The sequence below is a fragment of the Physcomitrium patens genome, chromosome 19, assembly GCF_059467195.1.
Source record: "Physcomitrium patens ecotype Gransden chromosome 19, ASM5946719v1, whole genome shotgun sequence".
NCBI lineage: Eukaryota > Viridiplantae > Streptophyta > Bryopsida > Funariales > Funariaceae > Physcomitrium > Physcomitrium patens.
This window is the reverse complement of record NC_143428.1, coordinates 13,015,342-13,042,500: the sequence shown is the minus strand read 5'-3', so window position 1 is coordinate 13,042,500 and position 27,159 is coordinate 13,015,342. Positions and strand designations below refer to the sequence as shown.

Sequence of the window (27,159 nt, the reverse complement as noted above, 5' to 3'; positions counted from 1 at the left end):
TATAACTCAAAGATACAAAGAAGTCTTTTGATTAGCTATGGAGAAGGGAATGCATGAAACTTAGAAAACTTAGAAACAAAGGAACTTGGGAATGGAGGAACATGGAAATATAGGAACCAAAGAGCATAAAAAACTTGGGAACAAAGGAACTTGGGCATTAAGGAACTTGAGAATATAGAAACAAGAAAACAAGGGAATATGAGAATATAGAAACAAGGGAACTTGGGAACATACAAACAAAGGAATAGAGAGATGTGTTAGAGATTGCAATCCTCAATAGCTTAAATTTCTCTCTTTTTCTATATATATATATATACATACTTTGTTGGATTAAATTAATTAAATTAATTTTTGTTACCAAAATATATAGAAATTAAATATAGACATGAATATGATATTTTAGATTCATGATGTGTTTTAAAACATATTACAAATCTTCTTTTAATTATTTGTACAATACATTTCAAGTAAAACAAGTACAAATAACAACTTTGATCATAAATTTATATTGAATAACTATTCATTCTTAGTAGCATTTAAGTATTATACAAGAAAAAAAATCCCTTCAATTTAAACTATGAATCTACCAAAGCAAGTACTACAAATGCAATATACCACGATTCTTTTCTATGCAACAAACAATTGCATGGCAACCACCTTCCACTTATTATCAAAAAGTTGTATACATTTGTGCTCAAGGTATTTGTTGAAAATACCATTAATTGATGAAAACCACATCACCAGGTTTTGATAGCTACTTCCCCTTTTTTGTAAAATAAATGGTATGTTGCACCCACTTAAAAATCAATCAAAGAGGGTACACACCATATCAAAATACATCAAAGCAGACAATGACAATTGAGCTGAATTAGAATAATTATGCGGGAACACTAAATAACGAACGAACGAACGAATGTCGTCCGCTAAAAGGATGAATAAAATTTGCGGCATGTTGCCGCCTCGGATCGACGCACCAGCGCCGAGAGTTGCAGCGCGAAAGCTCGCATTCCGAATGATTTGGATTCGTCTAAAGCGTGGTGAACAATCCTTCGCTATTCACTTCAAAAGGACTAGGGCATGGATGGATTGCTCGAAGAATCTGAATTCGTTTTTCTGTCGATCATCGTTCACTTCCAGGCGCGATTTAGGAGACGGAAGCTATCTGCAGGCACCACGCGCCGACTGATTCCGCACAGTCTGCTGGATTTGGAAACAGCCGTGGACCCTTAAATGGCTGTTGAATCGCTGTAGCGCGTTTTGTCTCACACCCAGGCCGACGCTGCTCGTGGGAGTCAGTCACGGCGGAGAGCGGCTCCTGAGAGGATATGCAGAGTGTTTTACGTTGATGAGTGTACACGACGTGTTTTTGATGAATTCGGTGACTGTTGCAGCTCTAGTTGCAGCGTTTGCGTGCATCTGAGAGATGGAATCTGCTCAGGCAATGCAATGCGACGCATCTAAGTGGGGAGTAGGGTCGGGACTTTTCATCGCTGGGCGAGATTCTTTATCATGAGGTGTTGGTAGGGTTGGGTTTTGAGAGAGTGTGAGGAGATTTCTCGCGCCTGAAGAATGCATTGCTGTGAGAACTGCGTCGTGTCCCATTTTGTGCTGCGGAGACTTTCGGTGAAATGCTGGGCTTCTACCAGGAGGGATAGATTATTATTCAGTGAGGTTGAAGTCGGTGAAAATACTTGGATATGTTAGACAGACGGGAGGATCCACGCTGGTGAATGTAGAGTCAAATGGATATCATCTCTTGTTTGCGAGCAGCTCCTACTTTTCTGCAAAAGTAGGGATTCACGATGATCTTCCCTTTCTGTGCAGGCTTGTGAGTGTGTCGCTCCAATCGCTAGAAATGGCTGAGATAAAGTGTGCATCCGAGTCGAGGCGTATCGGGACGCTGACAAGTATTTTGTTAGTGATCCTCAGTGTTGTTTCGGTCGCAGGGCAAGATCTAGAAGCTGACACTAGGGCACTTCTCATCTTTAGTAACTACCACGATCCTCAAGGAACGCAGCTGAAATGGACCAATGCAACTTCGGTGTGCGCTTGGAGAGGCATAACCTGCTTCGAGAATCGAGTCACAGAGTTGCGGTTGCCAGGCGCAGGACTTCGGGGAATTATACCGCCAGGGAGCTTGAGCTTGATCTCGGAGCTTCGGGTGGTGAGCCTGCGGAATAATCAGTTAGTAGGATCGTTTCCGGACGAGTTTGGAAGATGCAACAACTTGGAATCAGTGTTTCTTTCCGGAAACGACTTCTCTGGTCCAATACAAAATCTTACTGGACTCATGCCGCGCCTAACTCACTTGAGCTTGGAATACAATAGGTGAGCATTTATTTTGACAATTCTTGCTTGCGTTACATTTAAGCTGCTTTATTATGTTACGTTGGGGCATTGGATATGTCTTGATGTGGTTCATATTTTCTGAAGGTAGAGGTGAAGCTCATGACTGCATGTGTGGGATGTGTTTATTTTGCCAACAGGTTGAATGGCACCATTCCAGAAGTGTTGAGGTTATACTCTCAGCTCAGCTTACTTAATCTCCGCGACAATTTTTTTTCCGGTAGAATTCCACCATTCAATTTGGCGAATTTGACGGTGTTTGATGTGGCCAATAACAATTTGTCTGGACCGATTCCAGAATCTCTGTCCATGTTCCCTGTTGCGTCCTTCCTCGGGAATCCTGGCTTGTCTGGGTGTCCTCTCGACGGAGCTTGTCCGTCTGCTTCCCCGGGCCCCTTGGTATCGTCTCCAGCGTCAGGAAGCAAGCGCTTATCAGTAGGTGCCATCGTGGGAATCATCCTGGGGGGAATTGCCATTCTGGCTCTTTTTGCATGTCTCCTTGTGTGTCTGTGCAGACCAAATAAAGGTCTGCTGGATGCCGCAGTATCTGACAAGGGTGAGGGTTCTCGTGAGAGGTCTCGGCATTCTTCTCTTCAGAAGACGGTCGAGAAAGGGGATGGAGTGCAAGAAGAACGCTATTCCTGTGCAGATGTGGAGAAGCAGGGGACCCGTGGACTAGTTTCCTTCTCCGCAGTCTCGTTTGACCTCGAAGACTTGTTCCAGGCTTCGGCAGAGGTCTTGGGCAAGGGTTCTCTGGGGACAGCTTACAAGGCGGTCTTGGAGGATGGGACCGCTGTGGTGGTGAAGAGGCTGAAGAATGTGTCCAGCGACAGAAAGGAATTTGAGGCTCAGATTCAGATTGTAGGAAAGTTACATCATCAGAATTTAGTGCCGCTCCGAGCTTATTACTTTTCCAGTGATGAGAAGCTCTTGGTTTCAAACTTCATGCCCATGGGCAGTCTCGCTGCTCTTCTGCATGGTAAGTGACCAAGTTGATGCTCTGTAGCCAAGCCACTTTTTTCAGTATCTTTGTTTTGGAGCTCAACCTCGTTTGCTTTGAATACCTTTCACTGGCCGTCTTGTTCGTTGCGCTTGCCAGGAAATCAACGTAGCAACAGTCGTGCATCGGTGGATTGGCTGACCAGAATAAAGATTGCAATTGGAGCTGCGAAAGCACTTGCATTCCTGCATGCACGCGGCGGTCCCAATTTTGCGCACGGAAACATCAAATCCACCAACATTCTGCTCAATAGAGATCTTGAAGCATGCATCTCTGATTTTGGGCTAGTGCACCTGTTTAGTGCTTCGAGTAGTACATCTAAAATAGCTGGCTACCGAGCGCCTGAGAACTCCACATCGCGAAGATTGACACAGAAGTCGGATGTCTTTAGCTTTGGAGTGGTTAGATTCTCACTTTGAGGGATACCCAGCTCTATTTTATTTTATTTTTATTTTATTTATGTCTCAAAATTATGCACAAGCCCTGGCTGTTTCATGAGATCGTGTTTAAATTCTAGCCCTGCCTTTGGTTTGCAGATACTTTTGGAGCTTCTGACAGGGAAATCACCCAACCAAGCGTCTGCCAATAATGAAGTAATCGACTTACCACGTTGGGTGCAAGGCGTTGTGCGGGAACAATGGACCGCGGAAGTCTTCGACCTTGCGTTGATGCGGCACCAGAACATCGAAGGGGAGCTGGTGGCCATGCTGCAGATCGCAATGCAATGCGTCGATCGTGCACCTGAGCGGCGCCCAAAGATGAAGCACGTGCTTACCATGCTTGAGGATGTGCATCCGTTCATTGCAGACAGTGGCGACGAGACATCGCGATATTATGAAAGTGCATCGGAACACTTCAGGGGTAGTGACAGAGATTCTCCGCAGCAGAGCCGCCCATCTTATCCCCGCATCTCATGAACTCCGTTGGCGTTCCTCGCGTCCGCTTGGGCATTGTGGTTCCAGAATGTTATTGTTGAGAAACTCCTCGTCTTCACGATTTGTAGTGAAGAATCATTCCTCTTATGGCCGTTGCCTGTATTAGGACCAGTGTCAAGATAAATTTTTTTGTTCCAATTCATTGGAAATTATGTAAAACTTCGTAGCATTTATGTTATTTGACCTATAGGATTCGAGCCAATCTCTCAGTTCGCTTTCTTCTTGCTTTTATGATCCGACTTGGTCAAAAACTGAGTACCAATGGTATGCAGCAATCTTCACTCGGCCACCTGCTTGTATCAAATGTACATTAACGGAAACAGTTATCGCCCTCTTTAATCCCTCGACTAATCTGTATGTTTTGTGTCGATATCTCCAGGTTTAAGGTATGTACCATGTAGAATATACATACAATCAGTTTGAAATCTGGGTTCATTTGATTGATTAGTTTGAGTAATTTTTTTTTTTGTTTGTTTGAGCATGTCTACTTAATTTGGAAGTCTGAGGAGAGTAGTTCAAGCCTGAGAAAAGGTGGATGAGTGTAGCTTGAGGAATGGACACCAAAGGCAAGAGAAGCTCACGAGAAGATGCAATATCTTGGATTTAAAGTTAATTAATCAAATTTGAGACATTTTGGGTTCAAACACCTCCTCCTATCATGCAAACAACTTCCATAGCACTTATTCAATTAAATGTTATAAAAAAAATTATGATATTATAATTTTATGCTTATTAAAATTTAAAATTTATTTAAAAATACATGTTTTTTTATAATACTATTATAATAAAACAATAAAGTTAATTTAAAATCCACTTATTTTTATATTAAGTAAAATAAAATTTATTATACAAGTTTGTTTTCAAATAAATATTTAAATATGTTTAAAAATATATATATATCCTTATATTGCTATTGATTGATGCTTCAAAGTATTTGCATAGATTAAATTGGGAGTCCAGTGACAAATTTTATTATAATTAGTACCATGAATAGAATTTAACCTCTCTGAAATATGTACAATCAACTTTTCTTATAGACAAACTCATTAGAGTCAACTTTGGGTTATATTCAACAATTTTGTAAGTTCTAATATGCACCACAAAATTTAACCTACACTATATAGTCAACAATTTTTTTGATCTCAAGAAATTGATTATAATAAGAAGTGAATGTGTATATATATATATATATATATATATATATAAATTTATTATATATTTTCATTTATTATCTAATTACATATTTTATAATAACATTAAAATTAATTTTTATTCAAATAAGTTTCTATTTATTTTTTTATAAGGATGTGTGTGTATATGTGTGTATGCATAACCTACATCTTATTATATTCTAAATATTATAAAATTCTAATAATTTTTAAGTGTTGCCACCAAATAATTTGAAAATGCAGTGGGTTGATTGTAAATAAATCTTTGCAATTTAAGAAGAATTATGTTGTCTATGAAGGTTTTTTTTTCTTTTTTTTCTTTTTTTTCTTTTTTTTAGAAATTTATGCTATTTTTTTATTCTTGTAACGAATTTCTAATAAGTACTTGTAAGGATTAAATTATTTAAATTATGATTCTAATTTTTAATGTCAAACAGCAGTACAAATAAAGCAATGAATTAAAGTATTGAAATTATAAGTTTGCACCTTTTAAAGCCATGGTGGCTAAGTAAGTAATAAGGTTTCAAAAGGTTAGGGAAGTACTACATCCATCTTAGTTGTGATATTATAGATGTAAATTCTTAAATTAACAAAAAAAAAATTCAAAATATAAATTATTTTAGATATATATATATATATATATATATTTAAAGGTAAATATCATTATTTGAAAAAAATACAATTAAGATTTTAAATCTTTGGATGAATAAAAACTAAGAGAAGACAATCAACAAGAAACATAGGCTTTTGGTACTTAAAACTAATGAATTAAACTTTAATCATCAAATGCCATACTTCATTAGTTCCTTCTTTAATATTTCTTTTGTATTTTATTGGTTCTAATAAGAAATTATTGATAATGGCCACTTTTATTTAAAATAAAACTAATAAAGAAACAACAAAGAAGATGCTAATTTATAATTATATTATGCAATAGTAACTCTATATATCTTTTAGAAATAGGATCCTATTATGACTTAAAAGCCATTTAAAACTTAAATAGCTCAAAAAAGCTAGGTGAAATTAAATTATCTATTCAAGAGACATCAGAAGTTTTTTCTTTAAAAAAAAGAAAAAAAAGAAAAGAAAAAACTATCATAATAAAGTATAATAATCTATCTATATAATGTTTCTTTGCTTAGAAAGATTTAAAAAGATTTTTCATAATAGTAGAGGCACAATCTAAAAGTGGAGGATGAATTAGAAACAATATATATGTAATTAAGTAGGATAAAAAGATTTTTTTTAAAAATATCATTAAGTGATTGAAAAACAATTAACATTAATATATATATATATATATATATATATATTTTTTACTATAGCCAAAACAGTTATAGAAGTATATCAAATACAAGTAATTTGAATTTTTTTTATAGTAAATAAAAAATAGAATTGGAAGTCAAAGAGCAATTGAGAAAAATAAATATTAATCTCAAATCAAAAAATCAATTAAAAAAATCATATAATAAGATTTAGAATTAAAGAAATTAGAAAGATTAGTGATAAAACTACAATCAAGGCAATAATAAAATAATATGGAGCTTGAAAAAAAATTAATAAAATAAAATTAAATAAAAATTAAACATAAAATAAAATTTAGAATTGAAAATAAAAACAGACATTCAAAAAAATCTATTAGATTTAATAAAGATCAATTTAAGCAATACAAAAAATATATAAAGTAACAAATAAAAATTATCAAGAAGAAGTTCAATTTGCAACCACAGAATAAAAACATAATAATAATATACTAAAAAAAACTTAATTTTTTAAAAAAAATCAGAACTAATAAATATTTGTATAAAAGATTATCTTTAATCTTTATGTATTTTAGAAGTGATTTAAACATAAGCTATAATATATTTAAATTCTTGATTTAATATATGATATTGGTTTCTTAATAATAATTTTTTATATATAATAAGTGGTTATAAGTTTTAAATTTACTGAATCTATATTTGTAAATATTTGTGTTACAACTAAAAAATATATTTTTATTCAAATAGATTCTTTTTCATTCTATTAATTATTTAATATTAGAAATTGTGGAAATAGGTAATAACTTGTATTTTGAAACTTAGAAGAGAACTTTTACAGTTGCCACAACTTATTCATAATTTGACTTTTCACAAAGAAAGTAGAATATTACATATAAGTTTAATTTAACTAAAATAATGTGCCTTAAAGTATAAGCTTTAATAGACATTATATTAATTTGGTTTATTTAACACAATAAAGTGATAATTAATTAATTAAAAATAATAATATATTAAAATTCTATTTTTTTAATTCAATATAAAAAAAGAAATTTAATTAAATAAAAAATTAAAAGTACTTTGAAGCTAAAAAATTATATTAATAGAATATTTTATTTTCATATAAGATGATTATTGATCAAAAGTATTATGAATTATATTTAGAATTATTATGGCAATAAATATTATTTATAATAATTTTTTTACTAAAATTGAAAGACTTAAAAATATCTAAACCTTATTGATATTGAAGAAACATAATTTCAACACATAGAATTAGTAAGTTTGCACATAAAGAGAAGTATGGAATAAGATGACTCTTACTTCTAACACTCATTACTTATAGGTAGTTGTTGTTGTCCTAGAAGAAAACTTCTATCTTTTAACTTCTACATTCATCAATATATATATATCAAATATATCCTTTAGAATTTCACATATTTCAAAGATATGCCTTAGTATATATTTTATGTTTTTAGGAACTTTTGGCATTTCATCTACTATAAAGATATTTCATTGTATATGCTTATATTTTTTTTATAATCTTTGAATATTTTCTTGTAGATTCTTTATTTTTTTGATCTTATTTCTTCACCTCTAATCTTATGGCTTATCCATAGGTAGGTCTTTTTACCTTCCAAGATCCAATCTTTTGACTATTAGCAATCTAAGGTTGTATCCTGTCATAGACATACATATTTACTATGATATTTATCTATATGATTAAGTAGAAGTAGATGAAAGTAGATTTATTTCATAATATTTTCTAGAAAAGCTTTTTAGAAGCTTCATGGATGTTGCTTTGACTTTACATGTATTTGTAGTTGATTGGTAGGATAGAAACTTGATCAATGAATTAACTGCATGTTGATAGCTTGCGAATCAAGGTAACTATGTGGCGCATATATAAAAAACTTGTCTTATAAGTTAAGATATGTGTCTTTCAAAGTCAACACATTTTGGAGGTCTTATAGGATAATACTATGTAGCTCCTAGTTAAGAGTATATATGGAGGTAAGAGTGAAGCCTTCTTCACTCTTCTCAATACCTTTTTAGTCTTTAGTCTTGATTCAAGACTTTCTAGTCTTCTTGTGTGTAGCAATAACCATTCTAGTTTAATATTATATCATCTTTGAGTGATTTTTAGACTTTTCAAGTGTCACAGGAATATATTGATATTTTAATTTTTTGAGGTTCATGTCCTTGATAGTTTGACAAGAGTGCTAATTTTTTGTTCTTCTCTTGTTTTAAAAGTGAGTCAATTATTCTTCTTCTATTACTGTATTTTAAAGGTTAAAAATTATTCATCTTTAAATAAATTATTTAATTTTCTAATATTAATTTTTTTTTCCTTAAAGAGAGCTAATTATCCTTCTTTGTAGAAATTTTCATTCAATATAAGAGGTTATGGACTACCCTCCTCTAATTTGACTTGTGGATTTACTAAGTTATTTAAAATAGAAGAAAAAATCATGGATACTATACTTGGTGAAAGTGAGAATAGATTTAGAATTATTACAGATCTTTACAAACTTGTCAATACTCTTAGAGTGGAAATTTTATACATCATGAGTATCAACTATAAAAATACTAATTGTATGTCTATGGAAGAACTTCAGAATCTATGACAAGAAGTTATGCACTTGAAAGAAGCAAATAAATTGACCTCACAATCAAATCTAAGAAGTTTTGTTTCTATAAATACGATAAGGACACGGATTAATATGCTGAATAAGTTCGATGGAACAAGATCAAAATTTTAAGGATTTGTGCAATAAGTCAAGCTCTATTTAAAGTTACATTCTTTTCAATACCTTGATGGATTTATTCAAGTTGGATTCATAGGTGCACTTTTATATGGAAGTGTTCTTTCTTGATTTGTACCTTTAATGGAAAAAGATTTGCGACTTCTTAATCATATAAATTCATTCTTAGAAGTGTTTATGGCTACATTCAAAAAAATTGATAAAAAAAAAGGAACACAGATTAAGTTCTTATCTTTACTACAAAGATCATGGTTAACTACTATATATGCTACTAAATTCCAAAATATTACTTGTGATGTGGATTGAAATGACAAAGTCTTTATCAATAAATTTCAATATAGATTGAAGGTTAATGTCAAAGATTTGTTATTGACAATGTCAAAGATAGAATCTTTGCAACAATTTATTGCTTAAGCCATTGCATGCAATAATCAAATATTTGAAAGGTGTTAAAAATAAAGACTTTGCTAAAAAAGAATAATTCAAGTAATGACAAGAGTTTCTAAATTTTCAAAAACTTATTCATCAAAGCCAAAATAAAACCAAATTGATATATTATGTTTTAAATCCTTCACACAGTATAAAAAAATTCAACATCATCAAAAGGATTTATGGTTATATTATAGAGAAGCTAAGCACATTGCTCAATATTGTCCAAAGAAGCAATGCAATTACAAAATGAGGAGCACAATTTCCAAAGAAGACAATGTGTTAGAAAACAAGTTTTTTTAGTTATAATAGGAACCATTGTCATATGACGTGATTTACAATCTAGAAATATATGGGGTATCTAGCTATAGAGAGTTTAATTTTAACTTATTGGTTAAGCTCCAATGAATGATTTATTCTAATTTTAACTTATATTCAAAGTCGTGGCTCTCAAAACCTCTTCACTTTTATATAAAATGCCCAAATTGTAACAAAACTCCTTTGAAATATATTTTTTTCACAAAAGATTTCTTTTTCTTTCACTCAAGAAATTTATATCCCTTGATCCAACTGTTCAGTTTCTTTCAAATTTTTATATAATATAACTATTACCTTTAAGTTTTATGAAACAAAAAATAAACCGTAAAATTCCTACCAATCTTTTGGCATCTTAGAAATCCTAGTAGATGCTCTAAACCCTTACTTATAAACACTTGAGTACTATTTTTTTTATATTTCAAAAATCCAAAATTTAAATTCCACAAAATTTATGCACAAAGTTTATTAACATAATTATACACACTTTTGGAAATTTTGAGCCAAAATCTTGTCAAATTACTCAAGATATAGCTCAAAACACAACCACTAGTGAATCGGGTCACTTACTACCTTTAGATTTGCAAGCACTAACTTTAACCTCCAATATCTCCTTTATCTTAACTTAAAATTCATCAAACAATATGTCAAAAGTATAGCCAAAAAAATATTCTCTTTAATCCTAGCTGCCGATCCTTTATTTCTTTTTGTATGCATACATTATGTCCAAAAGAATGACAGAAGATACAAAATCATCACCATAACTTTGAGTGTCCATATCTCTTTCATATTAACTTCAAATTATTCAAAATTTTCACCAAAACCATAGCCAAAATCCTAAACCTATTTATTCTAGTCTTTAAATCTCAAATACTCTTGAAAGAATAACTCTAATCCCTATTAAGGCCTCAGGCAGTCTCCTAGAAATCCATTGGGCATGATTTTTGGCCAATAGGAATAGAGATTTTCACCATCTATCTCCATTCATCCATATGGATGCCCTAACTTCTCTTTTTGCTACCAAGACCCTTCTCCAAGCCTTTTTCTAATAAGATTGATATAATACATGCCGTAAACATCAAATAAAAGAAATAAAATAAGACTTCAAGGATCACCAATATCTAATAAAGGTAACTTTAAATATGTAAAAATTACTATCAACTAAAATTAATCTTAAAAGCCACTATCAAAAGAAAATAAAGTTATGTAAATTATAAAAGTAGTTCTTTTAAACAACATCTTTTTAAAGTAGTAATCTAATTACATTCTATAATCAATTAAAATCTACTAATATGACTCTTACTATGTTACTTAGTAAATTGTATATCAAACATATAAACACAATATTTTCACATAACATATAATATAACATCGAGCAGTTGGAATCATGTACAATACCTAGTAAAGGTCCTATTCTCTCTTCAAATCCTTCACCTTTTTTTACAATAGATGTGTGTTTAGGACCTAAAAATCACAAAGTCTTTGCATTATTAGATTCAAGAACCTTAGCTTGTTTTATTGACAAAGACTTTGTCAAGAAACAAAAAATACCTTTAGTTAAGAAAACTAAACTTGAACATATAGAAGTCATAGATGGTTGTTTGTTATTTTTTGGAGAAATTAGTTATGAGACTATTTCTTTAGATATAGCAATCAAAGATTATAATAGTATAATAATATTTAATATGATAAGATCTTCCTTTAATCCAATTATTTTAGGATTATTATAATTAAAAAAATTATAATCTTCAAATAAATTGAATTTTTTGTAATTTTAATTTTTCTTATAGTTTAATCTAAAATTTTGATAGTGAAATAGAAATAGATAAGTCTAATACATTCAAATCCTTACTAATAGATGCAAGAATTTTTATGCATGTGACAAAAAAAATGCCATCTTTTATTATATATGCTACATCCATTTTGATGGTGGAAAGACATCAAGTATTATTCCTAGCTAGTATTAAGATTTTTAGGATGTTTTTGAAAAGAAAAATTCAGACATTCTTCTAAAGAATCAATCTTATGATTGTACAATTGATCTACAACGAAGAATTGAATCACTATTTGAACCACCATTTGAACCAATGTATAATTTATTACAAAATGAGTTGATTGCACTAAAAGAATACATTAATGAGAACTTGGCTAAGAACTTCATATGCCACTTGAAGTCTCTAGCAAGAACTTTTATCTTATTTATCAAGAAAAAAGATGGATCTTTACAAATGTACATAGACTATTAAAGACTTAAGAAAATTGCTATTAAAAATAGGTATTTCTTACCTTTGATTTTAAGACTTTTTGACCAAATAATCTTTTTGATCAATCAAACAAAGATCTATACAAAAATAGATCTATGAGGAGCATACAATTTAGTTTGTATTAAAAAAGGAGATAAATGGAAGACTACTTTTTGAACTAGGTATGGACTTTTCAAATATATTATTATGTCTTTTGGATTCACAATGCACCAACTACTTTTCAACATCTTATGGATGATGTCTTTTATGAGTTTCTTGATGATTTTCTTGTCTATTATTTAGACAACATTCTAATCTATTCTAAAAACATAAAAGAATATAAACTTCATATTTGTCATATGTTACAAAAACTTCAAGATGCAAGATTATATGCAAAGATGAAAAAGTGTGTATTTCACACTACTCAAGTTGATTTTTTAGAATACATCATTTCCAACAAAGCATTAATGATGGATCCTAAAAAGATTCAAACTATCATAGATTGGAAGGTTCTAAAAACAGTTAGAGATATGCAATGTTTTTTGAAATTTGTCAATTATTATTGAATCTTCATCAAGAATTTTTTTCAAGTTGTGGTTCCTCTTACACGTTTGATATGTAAAGATAAACTTGAGTGGAGCAAAGAAATAGAAACATCTTTTGAAGCCTTAAAAATAATATATATTTCTACATCAATTTTGTATTGCGCCAATATTTTTCAAGCATTCTTTATGGAAACAAATGCATCAAACTTTGCTATGGGTATTGTTTTATCAAAAATGAAAGCAAATCATAAACTCCACTAATTTTCTTTTCATTCCAAGAAATTTTTAGCAGCAGAGATTAACTACAAGATCCATGACAAAGAACTTCTTATAATTGTGGATTCATTTTAAGAATGGTGTCATTATTTAGAAGGTGCTTTTAGTCTAATTATAGTATATATAGATAATAAGAACCTTAAGTACTTCATGTTGATATATCTTTTGAATCATTACCAGACTCGTTAGAATATATCTTTATCAAGATTTGATTTTAAGATTATCTATAGATCTAAAAAATAATAAGATTTGTCAGATATTCTTTTCAGACGTTCTTATCTTGCATCAAAAAAATAAAATGTAACTTTTGATCAACAAAAAATGATTATCTTGAATTTGAAGTATTTTCATCTTCAAGCAATAAAATCAAAATTAACTATTGAATCAATCTTTATAAAGCAAATTCAATCAAATATGTCTTTTAATCCTCTTCTTCATAATATCAAGAATAATTCTTCTAAGTCTTATAATAATTTCAAGTTTGAATTGAAGAATGAACTATTCTACTTCAAGGATCAATTATACATTCTAAAAGACAAAGCACAATTACATGTTCTTCAAGCTTGTCATGACTTTCCAACAGTCAGACATTTTGAATACAATAAGACTTTGGAGCTAATATCAAGAAATTTTTGGTGGCCTCAAATGTGAAAGGCAGTCAAAGACTTTGTATAATCATTTAATATTTTTTGAAGATCCAAAACTCCTCATTATCAACTTTATAGACCTTTTTAGCCATTATTTATTTTAGAATAACTATGATCTTATGTTTCTATGGATTTTATAACGGATCTTCTAATCTCAAGTTTATATGATTTTATATTTGTGATAAGAGATCATTTTATCAACATGGCATATTTTGTACCATATACAAAATCTATCATAAGTGAAGAAATAACTAAGCTTCTTCTCAACAACATCTATCACTATTATCAATTATTCAAAGATATTATATTGGATAAGGGGACTCAATTTATATCAAGATTTTAGAAAATTATTTTCAAGATATTAAAGGTGGATATAAAGCTTTCTTTGGTTTTTTATCCTTAAATTGATTGGTAAACAAAATAGGTGAATCAAGTTCTAAAACAGTATTTAAGTTATATTATTAATTATTGTCAAAATGATTGGACAATTTTTTTGCCATTGGCAAAGTTTGCATATAATGATTTGATACATTCTTCTATTCAACAAACACCTTTTTTTTGCCAATTATGGTTATCATCCATGATTTTATATTTTTGACTTTTTAAAAGTTGATAATTTTGTGGCAAAAGATTTAGTGAATTGTTTGTCAAAAATACATGCAATAATGAAGGCACAAGTAAAGAAAGCTCAAAAATAACAAAAGATCAATGCAAATGTTTATACCAAAAAACAACTACAATTCAATGTAAGTGATAAGGTATGGCTACTTTGTTGCAATATTAAGACTACTTGTGCTCGTGATAAGTTGGACTATTGTAAACTTAGATCTTTTCCTATTAGTGAATAAGTCAATTCTATTACTTATTGATTATATGTATCAAATTCTATAAAGATCCATCTTGTATTCTATGTGTCTCTTCTTGAGACACATAAAACAATGAATATCTCGAGAAGGAAATAAATGTCACTTTATTTTCTTATAGGAGTAGATAATAATCAAGAATTTGAGCTAAAAGAAATCTTAGATTCAAAGTGGCACCAAAATAGGTTAGAATATCTTATTTATTGGTATAGATATGCTATTAGTGAGCGCACATGGGAGCCAATAAAGAATCTTATAAATACAACAAAGAAGGTTGAGATTTTTTTATTAATGACATCTATCAAAATCAAGATGAAGAATAGTAAATCTTTGCTATAAAAGAAATAAAATCTAAAAAAGATAGAATTCTACCTTCTACTTATGTTTGATACTTTTTTACATTTGTATAATGTATTTGGTATCACAACTTTAGAAGAGATTCTCAATATTTGGTGATTTTATTAGAAATTGGAATGATTTTTAACGATTTCTTAAATATTTTATTTGAAGGAAGTTACAAAGGCTTCAACAACAATCAAATAATATAGTGGTCTTTCTACCTAAGTATAGGATACTATCAATGGCTAAGAGGATCTATCAACCATCTTTGAAGAAAATAAAGATCAAAGTATGTAACAAACATATTTTGCTACATCTTGAATTTCTTCAATATATGATGACTGTTCCTCATGAAACTCATTCCTAAAATGGAAGGTAATATTAGGATATACATATTTATTATGATATTTACCTATATGATTAAGTAGAAGTAGATAAAAGTAGATTTATTTCATAATATTTTTTAGAAAAGCTTTTTAAAAGCTTCATAGATGTTGCTTTGATTTTACATGTATTTGTAGTTGATTGATAGGATAGAAACTTGATCAATAAGTTAATCACATATTGATAGCTTACAAAACAAGCTAATTATATTGCACATATTAAAAAACTTACCTTGCAAGTTAAAATACATGTCTTGTAAAGTCAATATGTTTTGAAGGTCCTATAGGACATTGCTACATAGTTCCTAGTTAAGAGTATATATGGAGGTAAGAATGAAGCCTTCTTCACTCTTGTCAATGTCTTTCTTGTCCTTAGTCTTCATTTTATTCTATCATATATTTAGAATAATCAACTTCGTTCCTTGTAAATTCTTTATATACAAAGAATGTGTCAATATATTGATATCATATCTTTGGTGATTGCTTCAGCTCATATAATGATTTTTTCAACTTACATTTAAAGTGTTGTTTGTCTTTATCAACAAATCTTTGAGGTTGATCTATGTAGATGTCTTCTTCCAATTTTTCATCCAAGAAAGCATTTTTTACATCCATTTGATGTATCTCCAAGTCTATTATTGCTCTAATTGCTACAATAATTCTAATAGTCATGAACTTGATTACAAAAGTATATATTTCATCAAAATCAATACTAGAAATTTGTGAGTAGTATTTATCAACTAATCTTACTTTATATGTTATAATACTGTCCATTATATTTTTTTTGATTCTAAATACTTATTTACAAGCAATTGAAAATAAATTTGGTAGAAGTTTAGTTAATTTCTATGTTCTATTGTCCATGAATAATTTTTATTCTTTTTCAATAGTCTTTTTTTACTTTTAGCATTTATAGACTTTATTACATTAAACAAATTCAAAATTTTAGTAAGAAGTACAATACTAGCATGCTTTTCACTTACTTCAAGAAAGATGTGATTCTTCTACCATTCACCAAATAGTCTTCTTTCTTTCATAAGATACTTCTTATCATTTTAAGAAGATTCTTTTAAATGCACTCCATGGTCACTTCTAAGCTTTTTTTCTTCCTTAAAGCTTGTTAAAGATTGGTATTCATAACTATCATCATCTTCATCTTCATTCTTTTTTTTATTGGTGATCTTAGATATTGTAAATACTTTCTTTATTATTTTTTATGGCTCTTTATCTTCTTTCATATCTCTATCATCTTCATTGTCTTTATTTTTTTTCTTTGTTGAAATTAAAGGTATATTTATAAATATACTATTATTTTTACTTACATATATTTTTAAGTGTTCACAAGCATTCTTATGCTCCAAAAACTTAATATCACAACTTTTGATGGTCTTCTTGGTGTATAAACAAATTAACCTATATGACTTAGTACTTTCTCAATATTCAATAAATTTACATTTTATACTTTTTGCATCAATTTTGGATCTTATACAATCTAATACCTTTGTATAAGTAATACATCCAAAATTCCTCATGTATGAAACAAAAAGATTTTATTTATTTATTTTAATTTATTTTATTTCAATCTTCTTTTAAAGTCATTAATGTAAATGCACTTATAAGGTATATATTCCTTGTATACACTGTATTTATTACCGCTTTTACTCAAAACTTATGCCTAAGATTTTAAATATAAAACATATTTCTTGTCATTTTTATAATTATTTTATTTATTCTTTTAATAATTCTATTTTTTGTAGAGTATAAAGAATAGAGATTTGTCTTACAATATTTTGAATCTTCAAAAATTTATCAAAATTCTTTAATAAATACTCACCTCCATTGTTTATATACAATAATTTGATCTTGCATTCATATTACTTCTTTTCAAATGCCTTAAATTCCTTAAACCTTGGCAAACACTCACTTTTAGCTTTATGGATGAAAATCCACACCTTTAGAAAATCATCAATAAATGTGAAAAAGAATCTTGCTCCTTTCATTCATGGCATTTTCATAGCTCTACAAATATTCAAATGTAGAATATCCAAATACTTGCTTGCATGTAATGGAAATAAAGTTTTTGTTGTTTGCATTAAATACAACCTTTATAAGTAAGAATCATAATATTGTTGCATATTTGACCAAGATTCAAGTGACTTACTAAGAATCAGAATTCTTTCATACTTTTGGAATTTAAATAGCTAAGATATTGATACCAAATACCAAATTTATCTTAATTTTATAAAAGTATAACAAATGTTGCTACTTCAACTTCATTAGCCTTCTTACAATTAATGAAGTAGAAGTTGCTATTTCTAAAGTCTTTCGCAATATGAAGTCCATTCAATGTCTTCACAAAACACCCATTTATATTAAATTAAACTTTAAAATCATTTGATATAAATTTACTCATCTAAAAAAGGTTTTTTTTTTTTCTATTTTTGATACATCTTTTAATCTAATCCTTTTGATTTGATCCTTTACAACAATTTATACTACAATAGAGCCAATTTCAATAGCTTGTACTATGCAATTGTCTCTCAACTAAATTCTTATTGCTAGAATTTCTTCTTAAGTATCAAATGAATACTTATATAAAGTCATGTACTTGGTAGCATCCAAATTAATAATCTCCTTTGACATGGCAGTCATCGAGGTACTTTTTTCTTGCCATGAATGTATAATCATCTCCTTTAAATTCATCACATGAATTTTTAATATTTCCTTTAGTTCTTTTCTTCGACTTATAGCAATTTTGTGCAAAGTGGTATAAATTTTTATGAATGAAGCAAGTTTTTTACATTACTTCTTATATTATTATATTAATTAGAATGCCTATTTTATCTTATTATAAAAAAATATCAAACTTTTATTTATTTATTCTTTTTAATCACTTTATAAACAAGTCTTATCATAATATAATCTAATATAAGTTCTTTCACTTTGATGGACTTCAACGCTATAATAAGATAATTATAAGACTTCAAAAGGCTTAAAAATAAGGTCAAAATAATGTCATAATCATCTATCAGCTTCTCAATAATTATTAATTGATTTGTAAGAGTTTTTACCTTGTTGACATGAGCTATAAGAACATTATCTTCTTCCATCCTTATTATTAAGAACTTTCTCCTTATTCATAGAATGTTAGAAAGATTATTGCTCTTGTAATTATTGTAAAGAGTCTTTTGTGCTTCTATTAGTTTATTACAAGTAATAATGTCAAAAAATTTGGCTTCATCCGAATTGATAGAAATCATACCAAAAGCCTTCTTTTTACATTATTTGAAGTCCCTTTTTCTCCTTCATATTAGCACGGAGGCTTAGAAGTTCTTTATTTTTATCTACAATGTTCCAAAAATCTAAAGAGACCAACAAAAGTTCTATTTTCTTCTTGTAATCATAAAAATTGTCTTTTCTAAAAAGAATTATGATCCTTAAGCCTTCATCTTTATTTGAAGCCATATCTGAAAAAGAGACATATTAAAGAATATCAAAAAAAACCTGAATGCTTCAAAATCTTATAAATACCTTTTTTTACGAATTAACTAGTAATTTTACTCTTAAATCACTCTCAACTTCACTTTTAAGACTTCTTATAAGTCTTATGAACTATATAAACGTTTCATATCACATTTGCCACTCTTCAATGACTTTTATATTTAAAAATCAATTCTTAGTACTATAACAAATCTTTTGAATATCTTAAGCTTGTTTATCATATGAAAGCACAAAGTTACTCTGCCAAAGATTTAATTCAATGAAAAAAAATAGAAGAATGGTATTCTAAATCATCACTTTAAGATGTCAAATAAATTCCAAATTCAAAAATCTACTTAAAAACAAATAAGAATAATCCAACATCTACAACAATATGTAATTTTAAAAATCAAGAGATTCTAAATTCCAATATCAGCAATAATAATATGATCTATTTCTCATAATAATAAAGACTTCATAGAACTTTAAAATCCACAAGTAAAAATAAATGAATTCATAATCTTTTAAAAAAGTACAAGCTAAAAATTTCCATATATAGCATCAACAAGGTTGTACACAAAGAAAAGTAAGATAAATCTTACTTCTAACACCAATTACTTATAGTTAGTGGCTATTGCCTTAGAAGATAACTTTTATCTTTTGACTTTTATATTCATCAATATATATACCAAGTATATCTTTTAACACCTTATATATATCAAAGATATACCTTAGCATATATTTTACGTCTCTAGGATCCTTTGGCATCTCACTTGTCATAAAGATATTTTGTAGTATATACTTTATATTCTTACCTAGTCTTTAGATATTTCCTAGTAGATATTTTATTCCTTTGATCTTATTTCTTGGCACTTAACTTGGTGGTTTATCTATAAATAGATCCTTCTATATTCCAAAAGCTAATATTTGGACCACTACTAATTTTTTTTAAGATAATATCTTTTATAAGGTAATTCATTTTATTTTTTATTTTTACATAATTATTTCAATAATTGAAATATATCTATATATAAAAACATCTAGATTGAAATAAATATTATAGTCCTTAAAAAGAAAAATTAGTAGTAATGAATATACACAAAATTTCATATAAAATAATTTAACTTAATACATGCATATTTTAAAGAAAGATACAAAAAAAAAAAAAAAAAAAAAAAAAAAAAACTAAAAAGAATTAAAATTGAATGCTTTATTTATTGAATAATCAATAATAATTTATATATATATATATAAGATGTCATTCTATTTTTCTACAATCATTTGTATATTGGATGCAGCTTGACTAAATAGTTCAATTTTACAAATATTATCCCAATTTTTGTCTTTTAAAGCCCAACCAACAATATGGGTATTAGAGCTTAAAATGGTTCACATACCCCTTCTATCAATGCATCGGGTCCATGCAGTTTGTGCCATATATATATATATATATTTGTACACATATATACACACAAACACATAGTGATGTGATAGAAAATGCACAGTTTAGTGGTTAAACTCAGGTAGCATAGAAGATTTGAGAAACTGGCCATGCTTACTGTAGACTGATTTGGATGCATACTAGACCAACAGTGCTGAAATAATCGACATGTGTACCAATGAAAGGTCCTGCAAGTCCACTGCTTTGGAATACATGAACACTCTGATGAAGTCCCAGTTCAGTTTTGATCTCTTTATTTTTGTGAATGAGACTTGAATATCTATCATTTCTGAACTTTTTTTCACCAAGCTTTTGACATGGTGCAGTGTTAACTTTCCAGAAGTTGCAGAGCCGTCGAAGGACTTTCTGTCATCTGCAAGCCCCGCCAGACTATTTGACAGCCCACAAATATATTCAGGATTCCTCTGAAAACTAGTTTTTATCTAATCGAGTGATCGGTGGGAAACTTATTTGTCCAAACAATAGTCATGCATCACCTTCTCTTACTGAAGTTCTTCTTGCTCTTCGAACAATAATTTAATTCACCAGCCTGCGAAACCCATTTTATTTCCCACTGTGATATCGAACACTGAAGGAGAAGGGATGCCTAAATACACAGTTTCTGCTGCACAACCTCTTGTCTTAGTACTGAAAGACACAGCACTGTTGCTACCCGCCCGTTGGGATGGCATGATTCTGATGCTCCTTCCTTGTTCAGAGATTGAAACGACCAGCTCCCTCCCAATTTCATTTTGTATCGTCTTTTGGATGCTTTTAGACTATTTGCCGGGCATATTCGCTCAACATCCCATACTCTTTTTTTCTTCCTTTTGTCTAGGCGGCCCTCATTTGCATTACGATAGAAACTTGTATTACTGCAGTGGAAAATTGTATTATATAAACTTCTCATCACGACTAATCTTTAGCCTGGTACTGAAGTTGACAAATATATTCCAGCATTGGATTCCTTGGCGTCTTGAAATTGAAGAGTTAGTTTGGATCCTAGGTCTCGGTAGTGTAAGAGCCTGTAGAAATGGGTAGAGTCCATACCATCAGAGTTTATCAATAAACAGTTCACCTAATCACAAGGATGGAGAAACGCTGTTAATGCTTATTGTCTATTACCTCTGAAGATCACGTGCAGAGTGCACTGACAGGTCGCTTCGCCGTGAAAGAGACTCTTCCCAGGTAATTCCCAGTTCTTACTTGATTTCAAATATGAAGTTGCTGTTATGCCAGCAGATAGAGCTAGATTGGCATGCTCAAGTGAGGAGAACTGTGTTATTGAACACGATGGCTGAGCAGCACCTGGCCACTTGTAAGAAACCGGAATTTGAGCATCGGTGATTTTGAATATTATAAATGAGCTTGGAACTGAGGGACCGATACTTATGGTTCCTTGGCAGAGAGAACTGTAAATGCTAACATGCAGACATCGAATGAAAAGTTATCATGAGTGTCCTGAAACGAAACGTCGACCACACCCCATGAGGAGCAAACGGGACAGGACACCTACCATGATCCAGTACTGTCAGGTGCTACATGCTGCAATAGATTATAACTCTTTGTCTCGTGCTATGGTAATATCTGCCCTGAAGGTTTCAACTGTATGGAAGACTGAGCCAGCCTGTACAGTCAATTTGCTAGCAGCATTGCTGTCCTTTACGCGATTCTTTGTCAATCTTCATAAAGCCGTCGGGAATTGAAAGTCTACGCCTCTTAATCCTGCCAGGGTGATGTCAGAATGTGATGAGAATTTATTTACTGCTGGTATTTGAATACATTAAACCACAAAACAAACTAGCATAGGGCTGCTGCATTCTTAAAACCTAATATTCATCAATAGATTGTGCAAGACCAGAAATTCAACCTGATAGTTGGTAGCTTTGATTGTCGCCGCACTTGGTGGAAGCTTTTTGAGTTGTAGATTTGTGAGTGAGAGCAACTGCGATGTCTAATTTTTTACTCTTGTGATAATCTTACAGCTTTGTAGGATTCCACTTGTGACTAACTATATGCCGCAAACGGATGCTCTCCGAGGCCTTTCCGGTGCCACGGTGTTCTTGGATTGCAGGTCGCCTACAAGAAGAGTTCTTCAATGTGAAGAACTTCAGTAATCCGAATCATCATCATTCTGACAAGATGGGTACGGCGATCTGGACCGACGCACATGAGTCGAAGTGGGTGGCGGAAACTCGAAGCTTAATACAACTTGAGTAGCCTTACACGAATCAGAAGCTGTGTACTTTTTGCACGCTCAAGAGTGAGACGTTGCCATGGTCTTCAATTTAACAGGTATTGAGGACAAACTAGATGCGGAGATGAGTTAGGATCATTTCAAGAGTTGTTGTTCCTTGTAAATCTGCTGTACTAAGCTTAGCACTGTGTTCAATTGCATGTGGTGCAACGAGATATTGCTTGGTCATCCATGAATTTGTTGGCATGTTTTGTACACAGCTGTGCTTGAATTAATCGATTGGTTATGCCAGTTACTCGATGACACTAAGTAAAGCAGAATAAAGAGGGAGTTGATGTAGTACTTTTGTTGTGAGTTGAAGTACTTAGTGTCCGAAAAGCATGTTGAGCTCATCTACTCTCTAGTCATGGACATTGAAACTCAAGCTAGAAGGTGCTTACTCAGTCTAGCGTGATTGACGTTCCGAAGGAATGTTCACGGTCACCTTTAACCGGTATTGACTTCTGTCAGAGAGTGCACTTGAGGGTCTTAACTAAACTGAGGATCTGTGTAGCGAGCGGGTAGTTGAGAAGCAAATGGTATGCTTGAAAAGAGGTCTAGAGCATGAATTACATAGCTTCGGTGATCCACTGAGTATACACGGTAAAAGTTTCTGTGCTCATCTGCGACGTCAAGGCCGCTCATTCATTTTACATTTCCATTGCTTCTCAGATAGGTCGATTCAAGTTTCCTGTCGGTAGATTTTAGGACCAAATTTGGATATGTTTTTCCCTTGATGGCGGATTTCGTCTAGGATGATTAACTTGCGAGTTATTTGCAGGTGAGGTATCGCTGCTCTAGGATTCAAGAGGCGAGTGCTGTCAGTGATTATCTATTCACTTGATCTTCTCGGTGAATTTGAAGGCAGCATGCAGACCATGAGGTTTTTCGTGATGTTAACATCAGCTGTGACGTTCCTGTTCGTTGTTGACGCTCAAGCTCCAGCAGCTACACCGAATTACAACTGCACCAACATCATTACAAAGCTCACGGTGCCTGAAAAAGATCCCTGCACGAACACGACGGCATACGCTAACTTGGGTGCATGTTCGGAATTCATGAACGGCACCCTCGATACTCCCTCATCCGAATGCTGCAGTAGTGTTGATGCTGTGTGGTCAAAATCCCCAGCGTGTTTTTGTAAGGTCACTTTCTTTTCAAAGTTTGCAGAGCCAGGCCCAGAACGAGCAATACTGCGACCCCAGCTATGCAACCTCAATGCTGACCTCTGCAGCATCTGTCCCACCTATCTTATAGGTACGTCGGAGTCTGATTTTGGTAATCTCGATGCCAGAAGCATTATTGGATACAGAATCTGTCATAGCACATATTAGAAGTCAGGCCAAATTCACTCATGTTTTAAGAGATTTATCACAGGGTTTATATCTTACCACTTCCGCCATCGTTTCCATAGTTTTCCACTTCAGTACAATCAACTGACAATGAACAGCCACAAAAAAGCCTGCAATTCTCAAGTAGCAGTAGAATTCAGCAAGAGTATTTGGTTGTATTTTTTTTGTTTGCTAGGAATAAAGTGCTGAATTGTTTTTGAGGTGGATTTGGTTATGTGCAGAAAAACGTGAGCACCGCTTCAAAAGGTTGAACACTGCATCTGTTGTCACTGTCAGCGTGATCGTCACACTCGTTGTAGTTGGGTCCATCATGCTAGTGCGGCACATCAGAAAAAAAGTCGCGCTCAAAAAGACCGAGTCTAGTAAAACCTTTGTCCCTCATTTCAACAACGTGTAGCATAATCTGTCTGCTCCCGACTGTCTTGTGAGTTCAGAGGATAGCACTTCGCAGTGGGATGAGTGTGCAAGTGTTGCGGTTGATTATAAGTCCTCTCAGAGACAACTGAATAGACTCTCTCTTTCCACAATCACTGATGTCCACAGGTTCAACCATTAGTGGGTCTATGCGTGAGGTTGTGAACTTTCGAAGTCCATACATCTCCATTTAAGATTTCAGGCAACACTTGCACTATTTAGTTGAGGAACTGTCTTTGTCGAGATTAGAGCACCGAGCATGACAAGGATAGCGGATTGTCAAGTCTGGCCAGGAGGAGCTTTCAACTGGCCATGAATTGAAGTTGTTGAGATGTCAGTTTGCACTGTCTTGGAGTTTGCATCAAAGCATGAATCGAAACATTAGAAAGACATGAGGCAGGATGTTATTGCGACACCTTGTGATCTCTCAAACTTTGAATTCCTTTCTTGTTTGTTTGTTTGTTTGTTTTTGTTTTGGTATTTTCCTTCTTGAAACAAATGAGGTCTTACCCATTTGCTGTTGATAAATGAAATGAAACATGTGTAAAGCGACACTCTGACTTAAAAGCTGTTGAATTTTTGTATTGGAATGCAGTAGATGACTAAGTTTGGACTTGAGGGAGGGGTCAGGAATTTTAAATAACTTCTCTTCCTTACTTAGTACAAATCATTTTAAATTGTAACTAAATAATTTGAATTTTTTTCAACAATCTACAAAAACTTCTACATACTTTATCAAATATTATACATGTATATGGTTAATCATGAAAAACATAATTTGAAGGAAGATAATAGAATGTTCTTGCTAAAATTGAAAATATATTATTTTAATAAAAATTTTAGTGCTAATTGATCTGAGATTACATATGATATTTATGTTTTATAAATTACTATAATGGTTCATTTTCTTAAAAGGTTCGAAAAAAAAACTCAATAGAAAAATGGTTTTGCATAGATTTGGTGTACAAGATGTTATTTTCTACTCTAAAAAAAACTAAAATAATACTTAGAAGACTTACACCATAAAATTAAAAAACAAGAAGCAAAAGATATCAATTTACATGGTATAGGATATTGATTTACAACTTAAAGTTACTTTATAAATCTCAAAAAGAGATTAGTAATATTTTTTTTCAAATTATAATTCTAAAGATTTTAAACTATGTGAAAACTTCTAAAAATTTTAGAAATTCGTAATACTTTTTCTAAATGTTAATATTTTAAAAAAAAAATCAAGAATTATACTATGCAAGTTGTACTGGTAAAAGCTATTATAGTTAGTTTAAAAACTATATTAAAGAAAAAAAAATTGTTGGAGATTTTAAGACTCTATATAGACATTCTAAAGTTAAATCTCTTCAACTCCTAAAATTCCCTCTAACACTCCAAATAAGACTTAGTATCATAAAAATGCATCAAAAAAAATCTCAAAGATCTAAAACTTTTTAAAACTCATGAATCCTTATAGTTATTTGTACCATTTTTAAAAAACTTTTAGAATCCTCTAGATTCTTCTATAGTTTTCTAAATGTTTCTAAAAAATATTTTATAGTCCTCTAAAAGCTTATAGAATCTTCTAAAATAATTTATAATATTTAATAGTTTTTGAAATTTTAATATAAGAGAATTCCTAAACTTTTGAGACACTCTATGATTTTTGTAAATAGTTTGGATGATAGGAATTCTTAAGCTAAAAGACATGATTCTAATAAACAAAACTTAAACCAAAAAAAATATATATTTAATATATGTAATAGATATATTTTGGACCTGTAGGTTACAATTGTTTTTTTTTATTTTTTTATTTTTTAAATTAATTTATCAAAATAAAGATTAGTTAAAAACATCATTTCAAAAACGTTTATAAACTTTAATTTAAGAAATTTGTATATTAGAAAAAAATTGACTAATATATTGATTGATTGATTTTAAACATATATTATACAATAAAATAATTAATAATTATTCTGGTATTTAAAAAAACATATAAGTATCATTGGACAACCTTGCTGCATATTCGTTTATAATCTAAAAATGTAAAGAAAAAGCACATTGAGGTTGTAAGCACCTAAAATTCTAAAAAATAAATAAATAAATAAATAACTAAATAAATCCTAGTAAGAAATGAAAATTTTTAATTATAATATAAGGCTTCTATTATCAACCAAAAGGTATAAAAAAAACTTTTAAAATTTTAGTTTTAAATTATTGTGTAGTATTATGATAACTTTTGGTTGAATAGATAATAGAAGATAATAGAAGATATCTTCTACCTAATAAGTCTTTTGTATCTTAATAAAACTAATCTTTAATATAATTTCTCTCATGTTCTGTAATATCTTTTAGAAATTTTGTATATTATTAATCATAAAATTTTGATTTTAATATGAAAAGTTAAAATTATCAAAATTTAACAAGTGTTTCTGACATAAAGGAAAATTTTGTTTTAAATTATTAGTTCATATTACATATTTAATCTTGTATGTACAAGATTACATAGCTTGCAAATATTTCTCTCTAATCTATGAGAATATTTTCAAACTTAAATTGAATTTAAACTATTTTTCTTTTTACAAGTGTTCCAAAAGTTTTTTCTTGCAAAAACATTATTTTTCTCTATGCAATAAATCCAAATTGAATGGAACCTTAATAAGAAGGTGAAGTTATACTATCACTACTTATATCAATAAAGCACAATGTAAAATCAAGAAATTAAAACCTA

The 27,159-nt window shown here is 30.6% G+C and overlaps 2 protein-coding genes and 1 long non-coding RNA gene across 5 annotated transcripts; all 3 read left to right on the top strand.

The window, feature by feature from the left end:
* Positions 1-1,148: 1,148 nt before the first annotated feature.
* LOC112295844 (putative inactive receptor kinase At2g26730) lies at positions 1,149-4,483 on the top strand. The gene is made up of 4 exons (XM_024547845.3): positions 1,149-2,328; positions 2,487-3,325; positions 3,446-3,747; positions 3,883-4,483. Exons 1-4 carry the CDS (start codon positions 1,856-1,858, stop codon positions 4,261-4,263), a joined length of 1,995 nt encoding a protein of 664 aa, XP_024403613.1. The 5' UTR covers positions 1,149-1,855; the 3' UTR covers positions 4,264-4,483.
* Positions 4,484-22,072: 17,589 nt separating this feature from the next.
* Positions 22,073-22,562, top strand: LOC149987401 (uncharacterized). The gene is made up of 2 exons (XR_016498563.1): positions 22,073-22,205; positions 22,421-22,562. It is a non-coding gene; the product is annotated as an uncharacterized LOC149987401 (long non-coding RNA).
* A 117-nt stretch (positions 22,563-22,679) lies between these two features.
* On the top strand, positions 22,680-24,850 carry LOC112295804 (uncharacterized). Of its 3 annotated transcripts, none has more exons than XM_024547761.3 (3): positions 22,680-22,730; positions 23,453-23,928; positions 24,245-24,850. In XM_024547761.3, the coding sequence occupies exons 2-3, from the start codon at positions 23,541-23,543 to the stop codon at positions 24,418-24,420; spliced, it is 564 nt and encodes a 187-aa protein (XP_024403529.1). In that variant the 5' UTR covers positions 22,680-22,730; positions 23,453-23,540; the 3' UTR covers positions 24,421-24,850. The 3 variants fall into 3 exon arrangements, with proteins under 3 accessions (XP_024403529.1, XP_073385138.1, XP_024403530.1); XM_073529037.2 differs by having other exon boundaries at positions 22,680-23,125; XM_024547762.3 differs by having other exon boundaries at positions 22,680-23,274.
* Positions 24,851-27,159: the final 2,309 nt, after the last annotated feature.

What these genes read in the sequence shown, in the direction of transcription:
- LOC112295844 (XM_024547845.3), top strand. Translation starts at nt 1,856, where the DNA reads ATGGCTGAGATAAAGTGTGCATCCGAGTCGAGGCGTATCGGGACGCTG. An exon ending in TTGAGCTTGGAATACAATAG is followed by an intron (nt 2,329 to 2,486) that starts GTGAGCATTTAT and finishes TTTTGCCAACAG; the next exon opens with GTTGAATGGCACCATTCCAG. An exon ending in TCTCGCTGCTCTTCTGCATG is followed by an intron (nt 3,326 to 3,445) that starts GTAAGTGACCAA and finishes TGCGCTTGCCAG; the next exon opens with GAAATCAACGTAGCAACAGT.
- LOC112295804 (XM_024547761.3), top strand. Translation starts at nt 23,541, where the DNA reads ATGCAGACCATGAGGTTTTTCGTGATGTTAACATCAGCTGTGACGTTC. An exon ending in CTGTCCCACCTATCTTATAG is followed by an intron (nt 23,929 to 24,244) that starts GTACGTCGGAGT and finishes GGTTATGTGCAG; the next exon opens with AAAAACGTGAGCACCGCTTC.